The 19,007-nt window shown below is 46.7% G+C and overlaps 1 protein-coding gene across 1 annotated transcript in view; it reads right to left on the bottom strand.

Moving 5' to 3' along the window:
- Positions 1-13,591, bottom strand: part of LOC126199399 (venom allergen 3-like) — a 160,064-nt gene extending 146,473 nt beyond the window's left edge. The window contains exon 1 of the mRNA XM_049936318.1: positions 13,257-13,591. Coding sequence (XP_049792275.1) covers positions 13,257-13,591 — 335 coding nt within the window. The remainder of the gene's footprint in view (positions 1-13,256) is intronic.
- Between the last annotated feature and the right edge of the window lie 5,416 nt (positions 13,592-19,007).

Raw genomic sequence — 19,007 nt, 5'->3', positions numbered from 1 at the left:
CTCCAATACTAAATTGGTGATCCCTTGATGCCTCAGAACATGTCCTACCAACCGATCCCTTCTTCTGGTCAAGCTGTGCCACAAACTCCTCTTCTCCCCAATCCTATTCAATACTTCCTCATTAGTTATGTGATCTACCCATCTAATCTTCAGCATTCTTCTGTAGCACCACATTTCGAAAGCTTCTATTCTCTTCTTGTCCAAACTATTTATCGTCCATGTTTCACTTCCATACATGGCTACACTCCATACAAATACTTTCAGAAACGACTTCCTGACGCTTAAATCTATACTCGATGTTAACAAATTTCTCTTCTTCAGAAACGCTTTCCTTGCCATTGACAGTCTACATTTTATATCCTCTCTACTTCGACCATCATCAGTTATTTTGCTCCCCAAATAGCAAAACTCCTTTACTACTTTAAGTGTCTCATTTCCTAATCTAATCCACTCAGCATCACCCGATTTAATTTGACTACATCCCATTATCCTCGTTTTGCTTTTGTTGATGTTCATCTTATATCCTCCTTTCAAGACACTGTCCATTCCATTCAACTTCTCTCCAAGTCCTTTGCTGTCTCTGACAGAATCACAATGTCATCGGCGAACCTCAAAGTTTTTATTTCTTCTCCATGGATTTTAATACCTACTGCGAATTTTTCTTTTGTTTCCTTTACTGCTTGCTCAATATACAGATTGAATAACATCGGGGAGAGGCTACAACCCTGTCTTACTCCCTTCCCAACCACAGCTTCCCTTTCATGTCTATCGGCTCTTATAACTGCCATCTGGTTTCTGTACAAATTGTAAATAGCCTGCCGCTCCCTGTATTTTACCCCTGCCACCTTTAGAGTTTGAAAGAGAGTATTCCAGTCAACATTGTCAAAAGCTTTCTCTAAGTCTACAAATGCTAGAAACGTAGGTTTGCCTTTCCTTAATCTTTCTTCTAAGATAAGTCGTAAGGTCAGTATTGCCTCACGTGTTCCAGGTTTCTACGGAATCCAATCTGATCTTCCCCGAGGTCGGCTTCTTCTAGTTTTTCCATTCGTCTGTAAAGAATTCGTGTTAGTATTTTGCAGCTGTGGCTTATTAAACTGATTGTTCGGTAATTTTCACATCTGTCAACACCTGCTTTCTTTGGGATTGGAATTATTATATTCTTCTTGAAGTCTGAGGGTATTTCGCCTGTTTCATACATCTTGCTCACCAGATGGTAGAGTTTTGTCAGGACTGGCTTTCCCAAGGCCGTCAGTTGTTCAAATGGAATGTTGTCTACTCCTGGGGCCCTGTTTCGACTCATGTCTTTCAGAGCTCTGTCAAACTCTTCACGCAGTATCGTATCTCCCATTTCATCTTCATCTACATTCTCTTCCATTTCCATAATATTGTCCTCAAGTACATCGCCTTTGTATAAACCCTCTATACACTCCTTCCACCTTTCTGCTTTCCCTTCTTTGCTTAGAACTGGGTTTCCATCTGAGCTCTTGATATTCATACAAGTCGTTCTCTTATCTCCAAAGGTCTCTTTAATTTTCCTGTAGGCAGTATCTATCTTACCCCTAGTGAGATAAGCCTCTACATCCTTACATTTGTCCGCTAGCCATCCCTGCTTAGCCATTTTGCACTTCCTGTCGATCTCATTTTTGAGATGTTTGTATTCCTTTTTGCCTGCTTCATTTACCGCATTTTTATATTTTCTCCTTTCATCAATTAAATTCAATATTTCTTTTGTTACCCAAGGATTTCTACTAGTCCTCGTCTTTTTACCTACTTGATCCTCTGCTGCCTTCACTACTTCGTCCCTCAAAGCTACCCATTCTTCTTCTACCGTATTTCTTTCCCCCATTCCTGTCAATTGTTCCCTTATGCTCTCCCTGAAACTCTGTACAACCTCTGGTTCTTTCAGTTTATCCAGGTCCCATCTCCTTAAATTCCCACCTTTTTGCAGTTTCTTCAGTTTTAATCTACAGGTCATAAGCAATAGATTGTGGTCAGAGTCCATATCTGCCCCTGGAAATGTCTTACAATTTAAAACCTGTTTCGTAAATCTCTGTCTTACCATTATATAATCTATCTGATACCTTTTAGTATCTCCAGGGTTCTTCCATGCATACGACCTTCTTTCATGATTCTTAAACCAAGTGTTAGCTATGATTATGTTGTGCTCTGTGCAAAATTCTACCAGGCTGCTTCCTCTTTCATTTCTTAGCCCCAATCCATATTCACCTACTACGTTTCCTTCTCTCCCTTTTCCTACACTCGAATTCCAGTCACCCATGACTATTAAATTTTCGTCTCCCTTCACTATCTGAATAATTTCTTTTATTTCATCATACATTTCTTCAATTTCTTCATCTGCAGCGCTAGTTGGCATATAAACTTGTACTACTGTAGTAGGCATGGGCTTCGTATCTATCTTGGCCACAATAATGCGTTCACTATGCTGTTTGTAGTAGCTAACCCGTACTCCTATTTTTTTATTCATTATTAAACCTACTTCTGCATTACCCCTATTTGATTTTGTATTTATAACCCTGTATTCACCTGACCAAAAGTCTTGTTCCTCCTGCCACCGAACTTCACTAATTCCCACTATATCTAACTTTAACCTATCCATTTCCCTTTTTAAATTTTCTAACCTACCTGCCCGATTAAGGCATCTGACATTCCACGCTCCGATTCGTAGAACGCCAGTTTTCTTTATCCTGATAACGACGTCCTCTTGAGTAGTCCCCGCCCGGAGATCCGAATGGGCGACTATTTTACCTCCGGAATATTTTACCCAAGAGGACGCCATCATCATTTAATCATACAGTAAAGCTGCATGCCCTCGGGAAAAATTACGGCCGCAGTTTCCCCTTGCTTTCAGCCGTTCGCAGTACCAGCACTGTATATCGTAAGCCGACGCATACCGATTTATACCTGAATGCACAGAGTTTCCATCATCCTGCTCAGAAGAGAGCCGTTTTGAACACGTTGGTATATAGAGCAAAAACTGTTTCTGACGAGGACCACTTAAGATCCGAGATTAACCATCTGAAGTACGTCTTCCCCAAGAATGGCTATCGTGCGCGCGATATAAAGGCAGCGTTCTCCAAAAAAAGGGAACGTGAGAATGCTGCACACTCACGGGATGAAACACCGATTGCGGTTCTTCCTTTTTGTGGCGCGATTTCCAGCAAAATAGGAAGAGTCCTGCGTAGACGAGGTGTAAGACCGATTTTTCGTCCTCCTAAGAAAACTAAGGAGATGATGCGCCCTGTTAAGGACAATCTCGGCCCTGTGAGCGTGGAAGCAATTATATAGGTCAGACGATTCATACCGTTTCCGAAAGTTGTGCAGAACACCAACGCCACACTAGAACTAGAGAACTGGAGAAATCGGCAGTGGTGGAGCACAGACTCACGAACAGACATAAAATATTGTTCGATGAAACAAAAATTCTGTCACATGCCTCCACGTAATGGGATTCTGTTATTAAGGAGGCTGTTGAAATAAGAAAGAGCCAAGAGAACTTTAACCGCGATAGCGGATACCATCTGAGCTGTGCATGGGAACGAGCGCTTGATGCAGGGAAGCAGCAGAGACGTTCCTTCGAAGGTTTTCGTTCCAACGGAAGCGGTGGCGCCACCAGCGCACACAGTGACACCATCTGCGACAGCAGTACGTAATCGCCGACCAGTCATAACCCGACCAATCTGAAGCCGTCCACGGTCTATAAATAAGGCTACCACAGCAGCAGTGAACATTCGAGGGTTGGATTCCCTCTCTTCTTCATCCAAGACTTTCACTGCCTGGGCTACTCTCAGGGTGCATCATCGACGTGGAAGATCCCCGCCATTTCCTTGCCGTGTCGTCTGCTCGCCGTCACTACTGCTCGCCGTCCGGTCCTCCTCACCGCCGCCGCCGCCGCCGCCGCCGCCTTGTCGCCGCCTGCCGGTGCTCGCCGCCGCCGCCTGGCCACCGCCGTTCGGTCGCCGCCTGCTGCAGCCGCTTGGTCGCCGCCGCCGCCTGGTCATCGCCGCCGCTGCCGCCGCCGCCGCCGCCGCCTCGTCATCGCCGCCGCCGCCGCCGCCGCCCTTCTCGCGCGCCGCCACCATGTCCCAGCCCACCACCACTATCATTTTCACCTCTCCCTCCGCTGCTCCAACCACCATCACATGGAGCTCATCTTCCACCCCCCTACCCGTCCTTCCTTCTCGCCCTGTCCACCCCAACCCTGCGCCACTTTCGGTTGTAACCACCCCCAACTCCTCCTCCCCTATCACTGTCGCCCCATCGACAGCTACTGACTTTCCGCCGCTCCCTGCACCGCCTCCGGCGGGCTACAAGCCAGCACGGATTTCGGCTCGACGTTCCACAGTCTCTGTGACACCCACGCCCCCTCCGTCTGCGTCATCCGCTGCTCAGGGTGGTCCTGCCCCCCGCCATCTCCCCCTGCAACCCGTCCCCCTGCCCCCTCTACACCCGGTCGTGACCACGAAACCCTCAAAGCGCCCGAATGTTGACCCTTCCCCCGAAATCTCCTCCAAAAAAACCCCCACTCCCCGTGACCCACCCACCCCCATGGACGCGGCTCCGACCCCTACCACGCCTGCCACCCACACCTTTGTCCTCTCCAATCCTGATCCTCAATTCCTTGATGCCCGCTCCCTCACCCTCGCCATCCGGAAATACTACCCCAATGCCCCCATCTCCCTTCTGATTCCTCGCAAGGACTCGGTCCTCATTAAATCCCCCAATGCTTCCTTCCACACCGATCTCCTCTCCCGCATCCCCCGTATCCAATTTGGCCAACGTGCAACCCTCACCCCCTACCACACCCCGTCCTCTCCCCGTCAACCTCAACCTCCCCGACGTCCGCCAACCTTCACCGCTGTGATCACGAAGCTTAGCCCCGTGATCACGGAGGCTGAGGTGTTAGCGGAACTCAACTCCCGGCCCGACATTGAAATCCGCTTGGCCCATCGCATCTTCAATGATGCCGGGCCGACTTTTCTCATGCGGATATTCACCGAATCCTCCTCCTCCATTGACCGCCCCCTCACCGAGGGAGCCCTCATCTACAATCGCCGTCATAAGGTGGACCCCTCCCGTTCCCCCGTCCAATCCTACTGCTGCCAACGCTGTCTCACCTACAACGACCACGTTACCTCTGCCTGCAAGAACCCCCCTACTTGTCCCCACTGCAAAGCTTCACACTTCCTCAAGAATTGCCCCAACCTCACCTCTCCCCCCTCCTGCAACACTTGCAACGAACCACATCCTACCTACTCCTCAAAGTGTAAAGCGAAACCTCCACCAGTCACCCCTGAGCTCACCGTCCCTGTCCATCCTGTTGATGACCCCATCCACCCCAACAACTCGCTCTGCCCTCCCCCTACTGCATCATCCGTTTCACCACCATTGTGCTCCAAAACATCCACCCCTTCCAGCGCTCACACACTCTTTCCCAAATCGCCCTCGCTGCCCGTTCCATCTTCCATCTTACGACCTATGCCACATACTCCCACAACCAGGCCCACTTCACCTTCACCCCCCTCACTACCCTCGTCTAACTCTCCCCTCCCATGGTACACGAACCCTACCGTCTCCTGTACCACAACATTCGCTCCCTGCCCACCCACAAACTCCTCTTCCTCCACACACTCCATCAGCACCGCTTGGATGCCTTCATCCTAAATGAAACCTTCCTTCAACCACGTATCTCCGTCTCCACAGCTCCTTACACCCTACACCGCACCGATAACCCATACCCTCTGGCGCGTGGCGGAGTTGCTATAGGCCACCTCAAGCACCACCCTGTCTGGCCCCAACCTCTCCTTAACAATCCTGACGAGCATCTCACCCTCAGCCTCTTCTTCCCCACCCTTACCATCACCTGTGCCACCATTTATGTCCGCCCTCGCACCCCCATCCCGTACGATTTCCTGGCCCACATTGACCGCACCTTCTCCACCTATGTGCTTGCTGCCGACCTCAATATCCACAGCCATGATCCTGCTGACCTCCAGCAGTGGCATCAGTTTCTCACCACTCTCCAGGGCGACCTGGTTCCCCTGCCTCAGCACACCTGACCCAAATCCAACACCACTCCTGATGTGGTCCTTGCCTCTCCCAACCTCCTTGGGCGCATCACCACAGATGTCCTTGACCTCATCGGCAGTGACCATGCTCCTGTTCTCCTCACTATCTCTACTGGTCGCCATCCCCGCAACGCTCCTCGCCCTGACGTCCCTCCTAAACTTGTCCATGATTACTCCCGTGCCAACTGGGATGCCTACCGGAACTCCATTCACAACCAGGTTGATGGCCACGACCTTACCCTCCAATCTCCTGATGACATCTCTCGTGCTGCTGCCTTGTCTGACGCCGTCGCCACCCATATCCCCACCAAAGCCATCCACCCTCACCGCCCCGCCCTGCCTCCCCAGGCCGTCCTTCTCCTTTGAGAGTACCGCCGCCTCTACCGCTCTTTTCTTCGCACTCGTGACCGGGATACACTTACCCGCCACCGGCAATTACAACATCACATCCGCAACCTGCTTACTGCGAAGAAACGCCGTGCCTGGCGCCAGACATGTACACAACTCAACACCACGCTCCCCATAAACTCTTCCAAGTATTGGTCTGCTTTCCACCGCCTTACTGGGAACCGCCCCACCCCCCAGTACCGTCTCCTCCTTAATGACCGTCCCTTTCCTGACAACCTCAGTGAGGCCAACCACTTTGCCTCCCATCTCTCTGATGTTTTTTCCATCCCAGATGATCCCCACTTTGATTATTCCCTCTTCCCTGATGTCATGGACCGTACGAATACCTCTGTTCCTCCCCTTGCTCCTAGCTTCCAGTACTTGGGCCACACACCACCATCTGAACTCCCATTACTACCCAGGACATCAGCCTCACACTCCGCACCAAACGCAACACTGCTCCCGGCCACGACTGCGTTACCTACCGCCACCTCAAACACTGCCCTCCCTCATTCCTTTCAATCCTTGCCACCCTCTACAATGTCATCCTTGCCACTGGCTTCTATTCCGACCTGTGGAAAACCTCCCGTATCCTGATGTTCTCCAAACCCAACAAGCTTCCATCTGATGCCTCTTCCTATCGTCCTATCTGTCTCACATCGGTGTTCAGCAAGCTCTTGGAATCCATCCTTTCCCGGCGCATCCATCACCACCTCCGCCAACACCACCTCCTCCCAAACACCCAATGTGGCTTTCGACCTTCCTTCTCTGCTGATGACCAACTCCTCCGCCTCACTCATCTCCTCTCCCTCCAGCTTAACTCCCGTCGCTCCACCATTTTTGTCTCCCTTGACCTTGAAAAGGCCTACGACCGTGTCTGGCATCCCGGTCTCCTGTTTAAACTCCAAACCTACGCCCTTCCTATCAACTACATCCATCTGGTGGCCTCCTTCCTCTCCCACCGCCCCTCTTATGTTACCATCCATAATGCCACTTCCTACACCTTCTACCCCTCTGCAGTTGTGCCCCAGGGCTCTGTCCTCTCCCCACTCCTCTACCTCCTGTACACGGCAGATATGCCCCAACCCCCCCCCCCCTCCAGTACACCTCTTGCAATATGCTGATGATACCGCATTCCTCGCCCTCGCTCCTACCCTCCAACGGTCCCAACGCCTTCTCCAGATCACCTTGACCTTTTTGCTGCATGGTGTAACCAGTGGCTCCTGAAACTCAACCCTTCCAAGACCCAGGCAATCATCGTAGGTCGTACCACTCGCTCCTTCCGGCTCCTGGATTTCTCCCTTACTGTCTGCGCCCGTCCTGTCCACATCACCCCCACCCTCACCTACCTTGGCCTCACCATTGACCGTCACCACACCTGGATCCCTCATCTCCGCTCCATCCAATCCAAAGCCCACAACCGCCTCCGACTTCTCAAACTCCTCTCCGGCCGGACTTGGGGGTTGCACCCCTCTACCATCCTCTACACCTACAAATCCTTAATCCGTCCCATCCTCTGTTATGCCAGTCCTGCCTGGATATCTGCCCCCCCCCCCCAAATTCTATAAGTCCCTCCAGATCCTTGAGCGTCATGCACTCCGCCTCGCCTTCCGTATACGCCTCCCGTCCCCCACACGGATCCTCTATGATCTCATTCCTTTCCCCCATCTGCTCCTATTCCTCGAACATATCCGCATCCTTTACACCTCCCGCCGTCTTGAACCCCCTCACCCCCTGGTTGCTCCTCTCCTCTCCGATCCCCGCCCCCTACCACTTCTTCACCGTTGTGTCCCCCCTACCCTCCATCTCTACACCCTACATCTCCTTTCCCAAGGTGGCTTCCATCAACTCCCCCTCCCGGATGATGCCCTCTCTCCCTCCATTTATCCCTCCTATCAACTCTGATCCTCACTCCCACTCCTTTCCTCTGTCCTTTTCCCGGGCTCCCTCTCCCCCCTTCCATCCTATTTCTTCCCCACCTCCCCTCTCTTTGCCCCCTTCTCTCCCCCGCGTCCTTTTACATTTCCCTCCTCTCATTCCCTCTCCCCCTTCTCCCCCTTTATTAGTCCTCTCCCTCCTTGGTTCCCCCCCCTTTTTGTTTTTTTTTCTCTCCTCTCTCCTTGTTTTTCCCCCTCCTGCAGGTCCCCCCCCTCCCATCTGCCTATGGCTCGGGAGTGTCATCTTTGTGCTGCCACTATCGTGCAGTGTTCTCCAGTGAGTGTTCTACAGTGCGTGTTTTACAGTGAGTGTTCCGTGTTGTGGTTTTTGGGACTTGTTGCGAACGCCCATCATACTGTCGCTGGGTGTGCCTTTTATCTCTTACGAACAGAAACCAGACTGTCGCCGTGTTTTTTAATTGTGTGTCTACTATGTTACTTGTCTGATTCCTGTGTATTTTATCTACATTGCCAACCCCTTTTGCTTTCTGTTTTAACTTTCCGCATTTTTACGCCATTTTACACTATAACTCACCATTTTATCGCCTGTTTTAACTTGTTTCTTTCTTCTTCCTTTATTTAAAAAAAGTCTGTACGCTGTAGAGCAGCGTAGTAAGCTGCTGCCAGCCCGCCCCCTTCGGGGGGAATTGAAAATCAATAAAGAAAAAAAAAAAAAGAAACAGCAGTGAAGACAGTCAGCTCCTCGAAAACTCGAGATTTTATCGAGAACTCACGCTGCAAGAATACCGAGAATGTTTTACACATATGAGTAGTTATCGGACGCCATTACTGCGTTCGCGAATTACGTAACCCGTGCGTAGACGTCTCATGTAACACACCTCCACAAACCTCCCAACGAACTATCGGATCCGTGATACGCAGTGTCAGCGATGTATTTCGTTCTACAGACGGGCAAACAAGCTACTGTGAAGGTGATCATAATGTGTTGGTTTATTCACGTTTGTTGGCTTCCCAAGATAGAATTACTTTTGAATGCATTATGGGAACAGCAGTGATCAATGTCTTATAAATAATTACTATTAAAAACAGTCTTGATCACGATTTATTTAACAAGGTGACCGGTTTCTACCACTACTGTGGTCATCTTCAGACCTACAAGTTGTATACAAAGCTCTAATTAGAGGGCTACATACATTAAAGAAAATACATAAAGTTATAAAGCTATAAAACGTTGAATTACCATTGAGTAGGAACCTCTTTCTGGTGGAGAATCACTACTGGAGAAACCAGTGCACGTCTTACTATATATAATGGAGGCTCCACCCACTTCTGACTGCATGATGTTATTATTAACCAGTGAGTTATAAGTCGAATTACAATTTAAAATTTCTTAGTTAAAAGAACATTGTCAAGAATTAGAAATAAATACACACTAAACTTAGCTTATTAAACAGCTATTGTCAATTAAGAAGCGTTAAAAATATTTAAATATGTAGGAAAATGAACTTCGGTTTGACAGTACATGGTTGCCCTCTCAAGGCCTATCAGTGAACCATTTGGAACCACTGGTTGCTATGGTGAAGTTAGACGCCGTTGCAAAGATGAAGCAGCAGGCTTTTTTCACTGAAGTTGTAAAGTCGATAGTCGAACTAGTGGTTGCCATGGTGAGGACAAACGCCAGTGCAAAGATGTGGCAGCAGGCTTCTTTCCAACGAAGTTGTTGCGAAGTGGAATGGCAAAGACTGTGGCGTCAGATGATGTATTATTGAGCAGCAACTTGTCTTTCTTGAAACGAAAAGAGTAAGCTACAATAATCTGTAGCTGACATGTATACTACATGCTGCACAAATACGATACGAAGTAGTTGTCCGTATATATGAAATATTATCTATGAAGTTGATATGTAGATTACATGTGCCAATTTTCTTTTTAAGGCATTGCTATTTCTCAAGTTATATGCCAGTCATACAAGCAAATAAAAATGAAAGAATTTAAAATTATAAAATTATGAGCCAGTGTCAAAAATAAAACGATGTGAATTAGCAATATGCAGTCTAAAAGCATAAAAGCAAAAATTCTAAAACAGATATAAAATAATGTTTGGTAAAATACAATTACAATGTAAAGATAAAATATTTGCTAAAAGTCTTAATAATTTTAATTTTTTTTAAAAACCGTTTATAACAAAGGACAGAAGAGTGAACATTCTAAAGCAGATCAACGAAAAGCTCAAAGAAATGTTTGTCTTTGAACTGAAGTTGTTCGTTTAAAACAGATAATGGATTACTTTTGTGAAGTGAAAAAATTTCAATTTCTTCTAAGGTATTTAGCAGTGGTCATTTTGGCACAGTATGTAATATTTTCTAATTGCTAGGAATCCAACCCTCAGAATGATTGTATCCATCAAGATGTTGACCAAATATTGATTTGATACGTGCAGTACCAGTAGTATGTTCTTTGAAACGTGTTAAAAAGTTACGGCCAGTTTGGCCAATATAGTGTTTCTCACAGTCATTACATATTATTTTATGAACGCCTGACTTTTGGTATCTATTTCAGTCTCCAATTGTGTGTTTCAGTTTCATCTGTAGGGGGTTACTAGTTTTAAATGCTATTGTCACGCTTGTGTTCTTAAATAATTTGTTTATTTTATCTGAGATAGGTCCCATGTATGTCATTTGTGTAAATCTCTTCTTGGAATTTATAACGGCATCATTTTTTTCTTGTAATTTTTAATATAACAGATCAACCTGATGAGAATTATAATTGTTAGCAACTGCTATCTGTTTTAATGTATCAATTTCCTTTTGGATTGCATCATGTCGGAGAGGTAATTTCAGTATCCTATGTATCATAGTTTTAAAAAATGCCATTTTGTATCTTAATGGATGGCATGATGTAGCATTTATTATTACGTCAGTTGATGTGGGTTTTCTATAAATAGAAATATTATGTTTTCCATTCTGTTTTGTAATTGTGAGGTCAAGGAAATTAATACTATTGTTACTTTCGTGTTCTACTGTAAATACAAGTTTTGGATGTAAATTATTTAAGTTGTTAGCGAAAGCGTCAATTTCTTCCTTAGAGCCGTTATATAATAGCAGTGTGTCGTCAACATATCTTTTGTAGTATATAATTTTATTTGTTATTTCTGGATTATTTTTGAAAAATTGGATTTCAACGTAGTTGACGAAGATATCTGCTATAGTGCTAGCCAGGGAATTCCCCATTGCAAGTCCATCTTCCTGTATGTATATTTTATTATTAAATGAAAAATAATTAAAATCTAGAGTAATTCTTAACATTTCGATGAATTCTACTATTTCTTTGGGGCTCATGATTTTGTGATGCGTTAAGTTATCATTAATAATAGAGATAGTCTCTTGAATAGGTATATTCGTGTAAAGATTTGTGATGTCCAACGATACGAACCTTGCGTTTTTTGGAATATCCACATCATAAATTAACTTAGTTAATTCGAAACTGTTTGTAATACTATAATTTTCTTCATAAACATAGAAGGATTTTAAGATTTGATTGAGCTTTTTGTTCAGGTTATAAGAGGGACTGTTGGTATTGTTAACAATTGGACGAATTGGTAAATTTGGTTTATGTAATTTGATTTGCGATCTCAACTTAGGTAAAGTGGAGTTCATAATTCTAAGTGTTATTTTATCTTTAGGTGAAAGTAAAGAGTCACCATCATCAATCAGCTTTTTAATTTTTGTTTGAAATCGTGAAGTCGGGTCTTTATTAACCTCAGTTACTCCATTAGCGTTAAAAAATTGTAAAGTTTTAGAAACATAATCATCTTCGCTAACAATGACTAGAGTATTCCCTTTATCTGCCTTGATTGCAATAGCTTTATTAGTTATTAACTTCTGGTTGATTTGCTTTACAAGTTTTAATTCATTATTATGTTTATTTTTATCTTTTTCATTAGTAATGACATTCTTAGTTTTACATGCAATGTCACATATTTCAGACCTACTAATTTGTGCATGTTTTGCAGCAATCTTTACATCAGCAAGTTGCTGCTCAATAATACATCATCTGACGCCACAGTCTTTGCCATTCCACTTCGCAACAACTTCGTTGGAAAGAAGCCTGCTGCCACATCTTTGCACTGGCGTTTGTCCTCACCATGGCAACCACTAGTTCGACTATCGACTTTACAACAAATTCAGTGAAGAAAGCCTGCTGCTTCATCTTTGCAACGGCGTCTAACTTCACCATAGCAACCAGTGGTTCCAAATGGTTCACTGACAGGCCTTGAGAGGGCAACCCATGTACTGTCAAACCGAAGTTCATTTTCCTACATATTTAAATATTTTTAACGCTTCTTAATTGACAATAGCTGTTTAATAAGCTTAGTGTGTATTTATTTCTAATTCTTGACAATGTTCTTTTAACTAAGAAATTTTAAATTGTAATTCGACTTATAACTCATTGGTTAATAATAACATCATGCAGTCAGAAGTGGGTGGAGCCTCCATTATATATAGTAAGACGTGCACTGGTTTCTCCAGTAGTGATTCTCCACCAGAAAAGGGTTCCTACTCAATAGTAATTCAACGTTTTATAGCTTTATAACTTTATGTGTTTTCTTTAATGTATGTAGCCCTCTAATTAGAGCTTTGTATACAACTTGTAGGTCTGAAGATGACCACAGTAGTGGTCGAAACCGGTCACCTTGTTAAATAAATCGTGATCAAGACTGTTTTTAATAGTAATTATTCCCAAGATAGGATTATCCAAACAGGGGACTTGCTTACAGCAAGGTAGTCTCGCATGAAGAGCTTCAGCAGACCAGTGTTGGGACTGAAGAGGACAGGAACAACATCATCATCATCAACAACAACAACACTTTGCACGGTATGAGTACCTGTCAGCCCAGCGCTGGGCGGTGCTGGCGAGCTCGTCGTCCCAGTACATCTGGCGCATGTTGGCGGCCTTGGGCTGGGCGTCGTGCGTGCTGTTGGGCGACCAGCCCTGGCCCAGCGCGACGCGGCTGCGCAGCCCGTTGTGCGTGTCGAGCAGCGCCTTCTTCTCGGCGGCGGTGAGCGGCGCGGGCACGTAGCCCGTGCAGGCGGCGGACGGCCCGGCCTCCGGGTACAGGCATAGCGTGTGGCTGCCCGGCGCGCGGCACAGCGCACAGTAGTCGACGGCCAGCAGCGGCAGCGGAGGCAGCAGCAGCAGCAGCTGCACTACCGTCACCATACTCGGCTCTCGCTGCCTGTCGGGCTGCCCACTGCTCGGAAAGAAGACGGCCGCGTTAGCCAGCGGGGTAGCCTGGGCGTGGGAGCAGGGGAGATGCAGTGACCACACACTGCAAATGAACACTCACACCCCAGAAGGCTGCTGATTCTTGCTGGAGGAACTAAATAAAACACATGAGGGATACATTCCACATAACTCTGTTAATGCAGGAAGAAATGGGCATACCCTCGAAAGTCATTTGGACCAGACAAAGGACAAAATTCGCCATTATTCAAAGTGAGCGAAATAAAATCGCTGTGGTAAATATTGCATCACCTTAACATAGGCGACTCAACGTACGTAATCTGCCCCATGTGTATTAGATGTCTGTCTTAAGGTGCATGCAATATTTAACAGACCACGTGTGCTTTCCCCACCCCAACCTTTGTAGATTTCAGAAGCCGGATCGCAGAAACCCACAAAGGAATATGACACACATTAATGGGTGGAGTTTTCCTTCCAGTTTCGATGTACACTAAAAAACTAAACTATCATCCCGAACAGGCCATGAAGGCCCAGCGGTACCGACCGGCTGCCGTTCCATCCTCAGACCATAGCCGTCTCTGGATGCGGATATGGAGAGGCATGCGGTCAGCACACCGCCCTCTCGGCCGTATGTCAGTTTCCCAGACCGGAGCCGCTACTTCTCAATCAAGTAGCTCCTCAGTTTGCCTCACAAGGGCTGAGTGCAGCCCGCTTGCCAACAGCGCTCAGCAGACCGGGTGGTCACCCATCCAAGTGCTAACCCAGCCCGACAGCGCTTAACTGCGGTGGTCTGACGAGAACCGGTGTTACCAGTGCGTCAAGGCCGTTGGCTTCGACATACACTGAAGAGCCAAAAAAAACTGGTACACCTGCCTAATATAGCGTAGGGCCTCCGCGAGCACGCAGAAGTGCCTCAACACGACATGGCATGGAGTCGACTAATGTCTGTGCTGGAGGGAATTGACACCATGAGTCCTACACGGCTGTCCATAATCAGTAAGAGTACCACAGGGTGGAGAACTCTTCTGAAACTGCACGTTGCAGGGCATCCCAGATATGCTCAATAATGTTAATGTCTGGGGAGTTTGGTGGCCAACGGAAGTGTTTAAACTCAGAAGAGCGTTCATGGAGCCACTCTATAACAACTCTGGACATGTGATGTGTCGCATTATCCTGCTGGAATTGCCAAAGTCCGTCGGAATGCACAATAGACATGAATGGATGCAGGTGGTCAGGCAGGGTGCTTACGTACATGCCAACTGTCAGAGTCCTGTCGAGACATATCAGGAGTCCCACATCACTCTAACTGCAAACACCCAACACCGTTATAGAGCTCCACCAGCATGAACAGTTCCCTGCTGACATGCATGGTCTATGGATTTATGAGGTTGCCTCCATACCCGTATACGTCCATCCGCTCAATACAATTGGAAATGAGACTCGTCCGACTAGGCAATATGTTTCCAGTCATCAACAGTCCAATGTCGTTGTTGACGGGCCCAGGCGGGGCGTTAAGCTTTGTGTCGTCCAATAATCAATTGTACACGTATGGGCCTTCGGCTCCGAAATGACGTTTCGTTGAATGGTTCGCACGCTGACACTTGTTGGTGGCCCAGCACTGAAATCTGCAGCAATTTGCGGAAGGGTTGCAGTTCTGCCACGTTGAACGATTGTCTTCAGTCGTCATTGGTCCCGTTTTTGCATGATCTTTTGCCAGCCGCAGCGATATCGAAGATTTGATGTTTTACCGGATTCGTAATATTCACGGTACACTCGTGAAACGGTCGGACGAGAAAATCTCCACTTCATCGCTACCTCGGAGATCGTAAGTCCAATCACTCGTGCACCGACTATAACACCACGTTCAGACTCAGTTAAATCTCGATAACCTGCCATTGTAGCAGCAGTAACCGATCTAACAACTGCGACAGGGACTTGTGGTCTTATATAGCGGTTGCCGACATCAGCGCCGTATTCTGCCTATTTACGTATTTGAATACGCATGCCTATACCAGTTTCTGGCGCTTCAGTGTATAACAGGTGCCGTGATGAAGTTGCAGGCTATACCACTAGGGGCAGCCAAATCGGAACATGTAGACTCAGGATGTCCCAGAACGACAAGCAACAAGCTTCGAGGAGATGTAGAGGGTGTCTTGAGGAACAAATAGAGGACTGGAAACCGTCTCCAGAAATGTTATCTAATCACGCTACAAACCGTCAAACTTACGGGCGCCGGCGCCTGCTTCTGGGCAACTCCTTCGGCAGCAAACGTGACTTGGGATGCTGACGGACCTTAGGCGGAAAGTGTCTCATTGTTTTTTGTTATTCGATAATCGCGACTGATTGCCACGATAGCCAGTGGAGGAGATGGAACTATCTGGAACCTTGCAATGCTCTGTTGCCTTGGTGCATAACTGTTTGTCCGGCCGGTGTGGCCTTGCGGTTCTAGGTGCTCCAGTCTGGAACCGCGTGACCGCTACGGTCGCAGGTTCGAATCCTGCCTCGGGCATGGTTGTGTGTGATGTCCTTAGGTTAGTTAGGTTTAAGTAGTTCTAAGTTCTAGGGGACTGATGACCACAGATGTTAAGTCCCATAGTGCTCAGAGCCATTTGAACCATAACTGTTTCCGACACACGTTTCCATCTGCAGTTTACTTTTCTCCCGGAACGCTTCTAAAATCTCCAATATTTTTCCGTACACAGGAGAAAAATAAATTGCAGAGGGAAACCCGTTTCCGAAACCGTCATCCATCGAGGCCACAGAGCGAGTCATTCATAGGAGACAAAGCCTGTCTACGCAGCAGCTAGCCCCACCTTCTCCAATGCCGATCTCGCCAATCAGTCGCGATTGCTGATTAACAGACAACGTTGCGAGACATTCCGCCTACGGTCCGGCAAAGCACAAACTCACCTTTGTTGCCGAAGGTGCGGCCTAGTGACAGGTGCTGGCGCTTGTAACTTCGACACTCTCCAGCGTTTTTGGATGACATTTCCAGACATGGTTTCCTCTTCTCGTTTGCTTCCTCTAGACATCCTCTACAACGCCTCGAAGTTTGACGCACCATTTCCAGGACACCCTGTATATCATCCACTCTTTATTGTCGCGACAAATTATTTCGCAACTGTATATAGGCAACACAATGAGCAGATTGTCCAAGAGGACTGTTGTCATTCCTGCAGTGATAACAGGTTCAACGACTTGCGTGAATATTTTGACATTTGCTGCGCCACAAACAGTGCCTGGATTGATCCCGAGTAATGTCAACCAAAATCCGGGAGAGATTCTCTTCCACTGCCATTTTCTGTATGCCTCAAAATCCGGAGATACTTATGAATAACCCCGTATATCAGTTGCACTGATAAGAGACGTGTTGTGACTGGGTTCGTGATTTCCTGTTAAAATCCTAGCCCTTCGTAGTGTTTGATGGAAAGTCACCTGATGAAACCGAAGTTCTATCTGGGGTTCTCAAAGGTAATGTTATAGACCTCTGTTGTTCTCAATCCATATAAACGATCTAGGAGACAATCTGAGTAGCCCTCTTAGACTTTGCAGATGATGCTGTCGTTGACCGCCTAGTCACCTACCAGAAGATCGAAACAAGCTACAAAATAATTTAGTTAAGATATCTGAATGTTGCGAAAATTGACGATTGACCCTGAACAATAAAACATTCCTCCCAGTATGTATTGATAAAATTCCGTTAAATTTCTGGTAAACCTACACAATGAATCACATACATTTGAAAACTGTCGAGTCAGCTAAATACCTAGTGATTATAATAGCTACGAACAAATTAAACTAGAACCATCACACAAAAAATATTGTGATGTATGGGAACAAAAGGTGCAACAAATCTACTGCGCTTCTTTACATTTTCCTGGAGTACTGCTGCGCAATGTGAGATCCTTACCATGTAGGATATGCGGATATCATCGACACACTTCACAGAAGGCCAGCTGTTTTGTACTGTCGCGAAATCGGGAAGTGTGTGTCACGGATATGAACCACTAATTGGGGTCACTGTCATTAAAAAGAATGCTGTTTTACGTTGCGGTGAGATCTTTTCACGAAATTTCGATCACAAAATTTCGCCTCCCTGTGCTAAAACGTTTTGTTGATTCCCATCTGCATAGGGAAAAATGACTTAAACACTTACACATGTGAGTTGCCGAAAAGTGATGTAGATCTACAGGGTGTCCCGAAAAAACATCCACAAACTTTAGGGACAGGTTCCTTATACCAATAAAGCAACAAATGTCTAGTAAACAATGGCTCTAAAGCGCATCTCTCTAGAGATATGTGGCCTTGTTCATCTTCGATGCTATGAGACAAGGTGCTCATGCATTTCGCTAAAATTTTCTAACTCTGAGACTTTTCTGTCTATAATAGCGTTATATAGATCTACATCTACATCGAATCTCCGTAATCTACCTTATGGTGCGTGGCGGAGGGTACCCCGTACCACTACTAGTCACTTCCTTTCCTGCTCCACTTGCAAACAGAACGAGGGAAAAGCGAGGATCCCTATGAACCCCTAATTTATCCTATCTTGTGTTCTTGATCCTTACGCCCTATGCGTGTTGGAGGCAACAGAATCGTTCTGCTGTCAGCTTCAGATGCTGGTTCTCTAAATTTTCGCAGTGGCGTTCCTAAAAAAGACCGTCGCCTCCCCTCCAGATATTCCCATTTGGATTCCCGAAGCATCTCCGTAACACTTGCGTGTCGTTCGCACCTACCAGTAACAAATCTAGCAGCCCGCCTCTGAATTGATTCGATGTCCTCTCGCAAAAAAAAAAATGAGGCCAGCCGTACATCAAAAACGAGAATTTTGGCCAGACTTATATATGGCGCCTTACAAAATACAAATGTTACAACATCTTATCGAGTTCGGTCCTGGTCATGGGATCCAGTATGCATAATTTGTGATATACAAGCTGGAGGAAAAGCGTCGTTCCCCCTGTGACATAAAATTTACGGATAAAGCTCATATCTGTGTGAACGGAGCCGGCCGCGGCGGCCGAGTGGTTCTAGGCGCTTCAGTCCGGAACCGCGCGACTGCTACGGTCTCAGGTTCGAATCCTGCCTCGGGCATGGATGTGTGTGATGTCCTTAGGTTAGTTAGCTTTACGTAGTCTAAGTTCTAGGGGACTGATGACCTCAGATGTTAAGTCCCATAGTGCTCAGAGCCATTTGACCCCCCAGGGGATCCACAACTCTTTTGTGGATACGTGCGTAGCGAGCACGGGACCCCGAGCTGATGTGGCCTTCCTTCCTTTCCGGGCTGCATACCTTCCCTTTCCGCATCCTTCCCCATCCCCCATCTTCGCCCCCCCCCCCCTCACCTCTGGCTCTTTCCTTCCTTTTCTCCCCCTCTGGGGGAATGGTTTGTGCC

This window comes from Schistocerca nitens, chromosome 8 (genome assembly GCF_023898315.1).
Source record: "Schistocerca nitens isolate TAMUIC-IGC-003100 chromosome 8, iqSchNite1.1, whole genome shotgun sequence".
In the NCBI taxonomy this organism is placed as follows: Eukaryota; Metazoa; Arthropoda; class Insecta; order Orthoptera; family Acrididae; genus Schistocerca; species Schistocerca nitens.
Note: the sequence above shows the minus strand (reverse complement) of the source record. Positions and strands in the feature narration are given on the sequence as shown.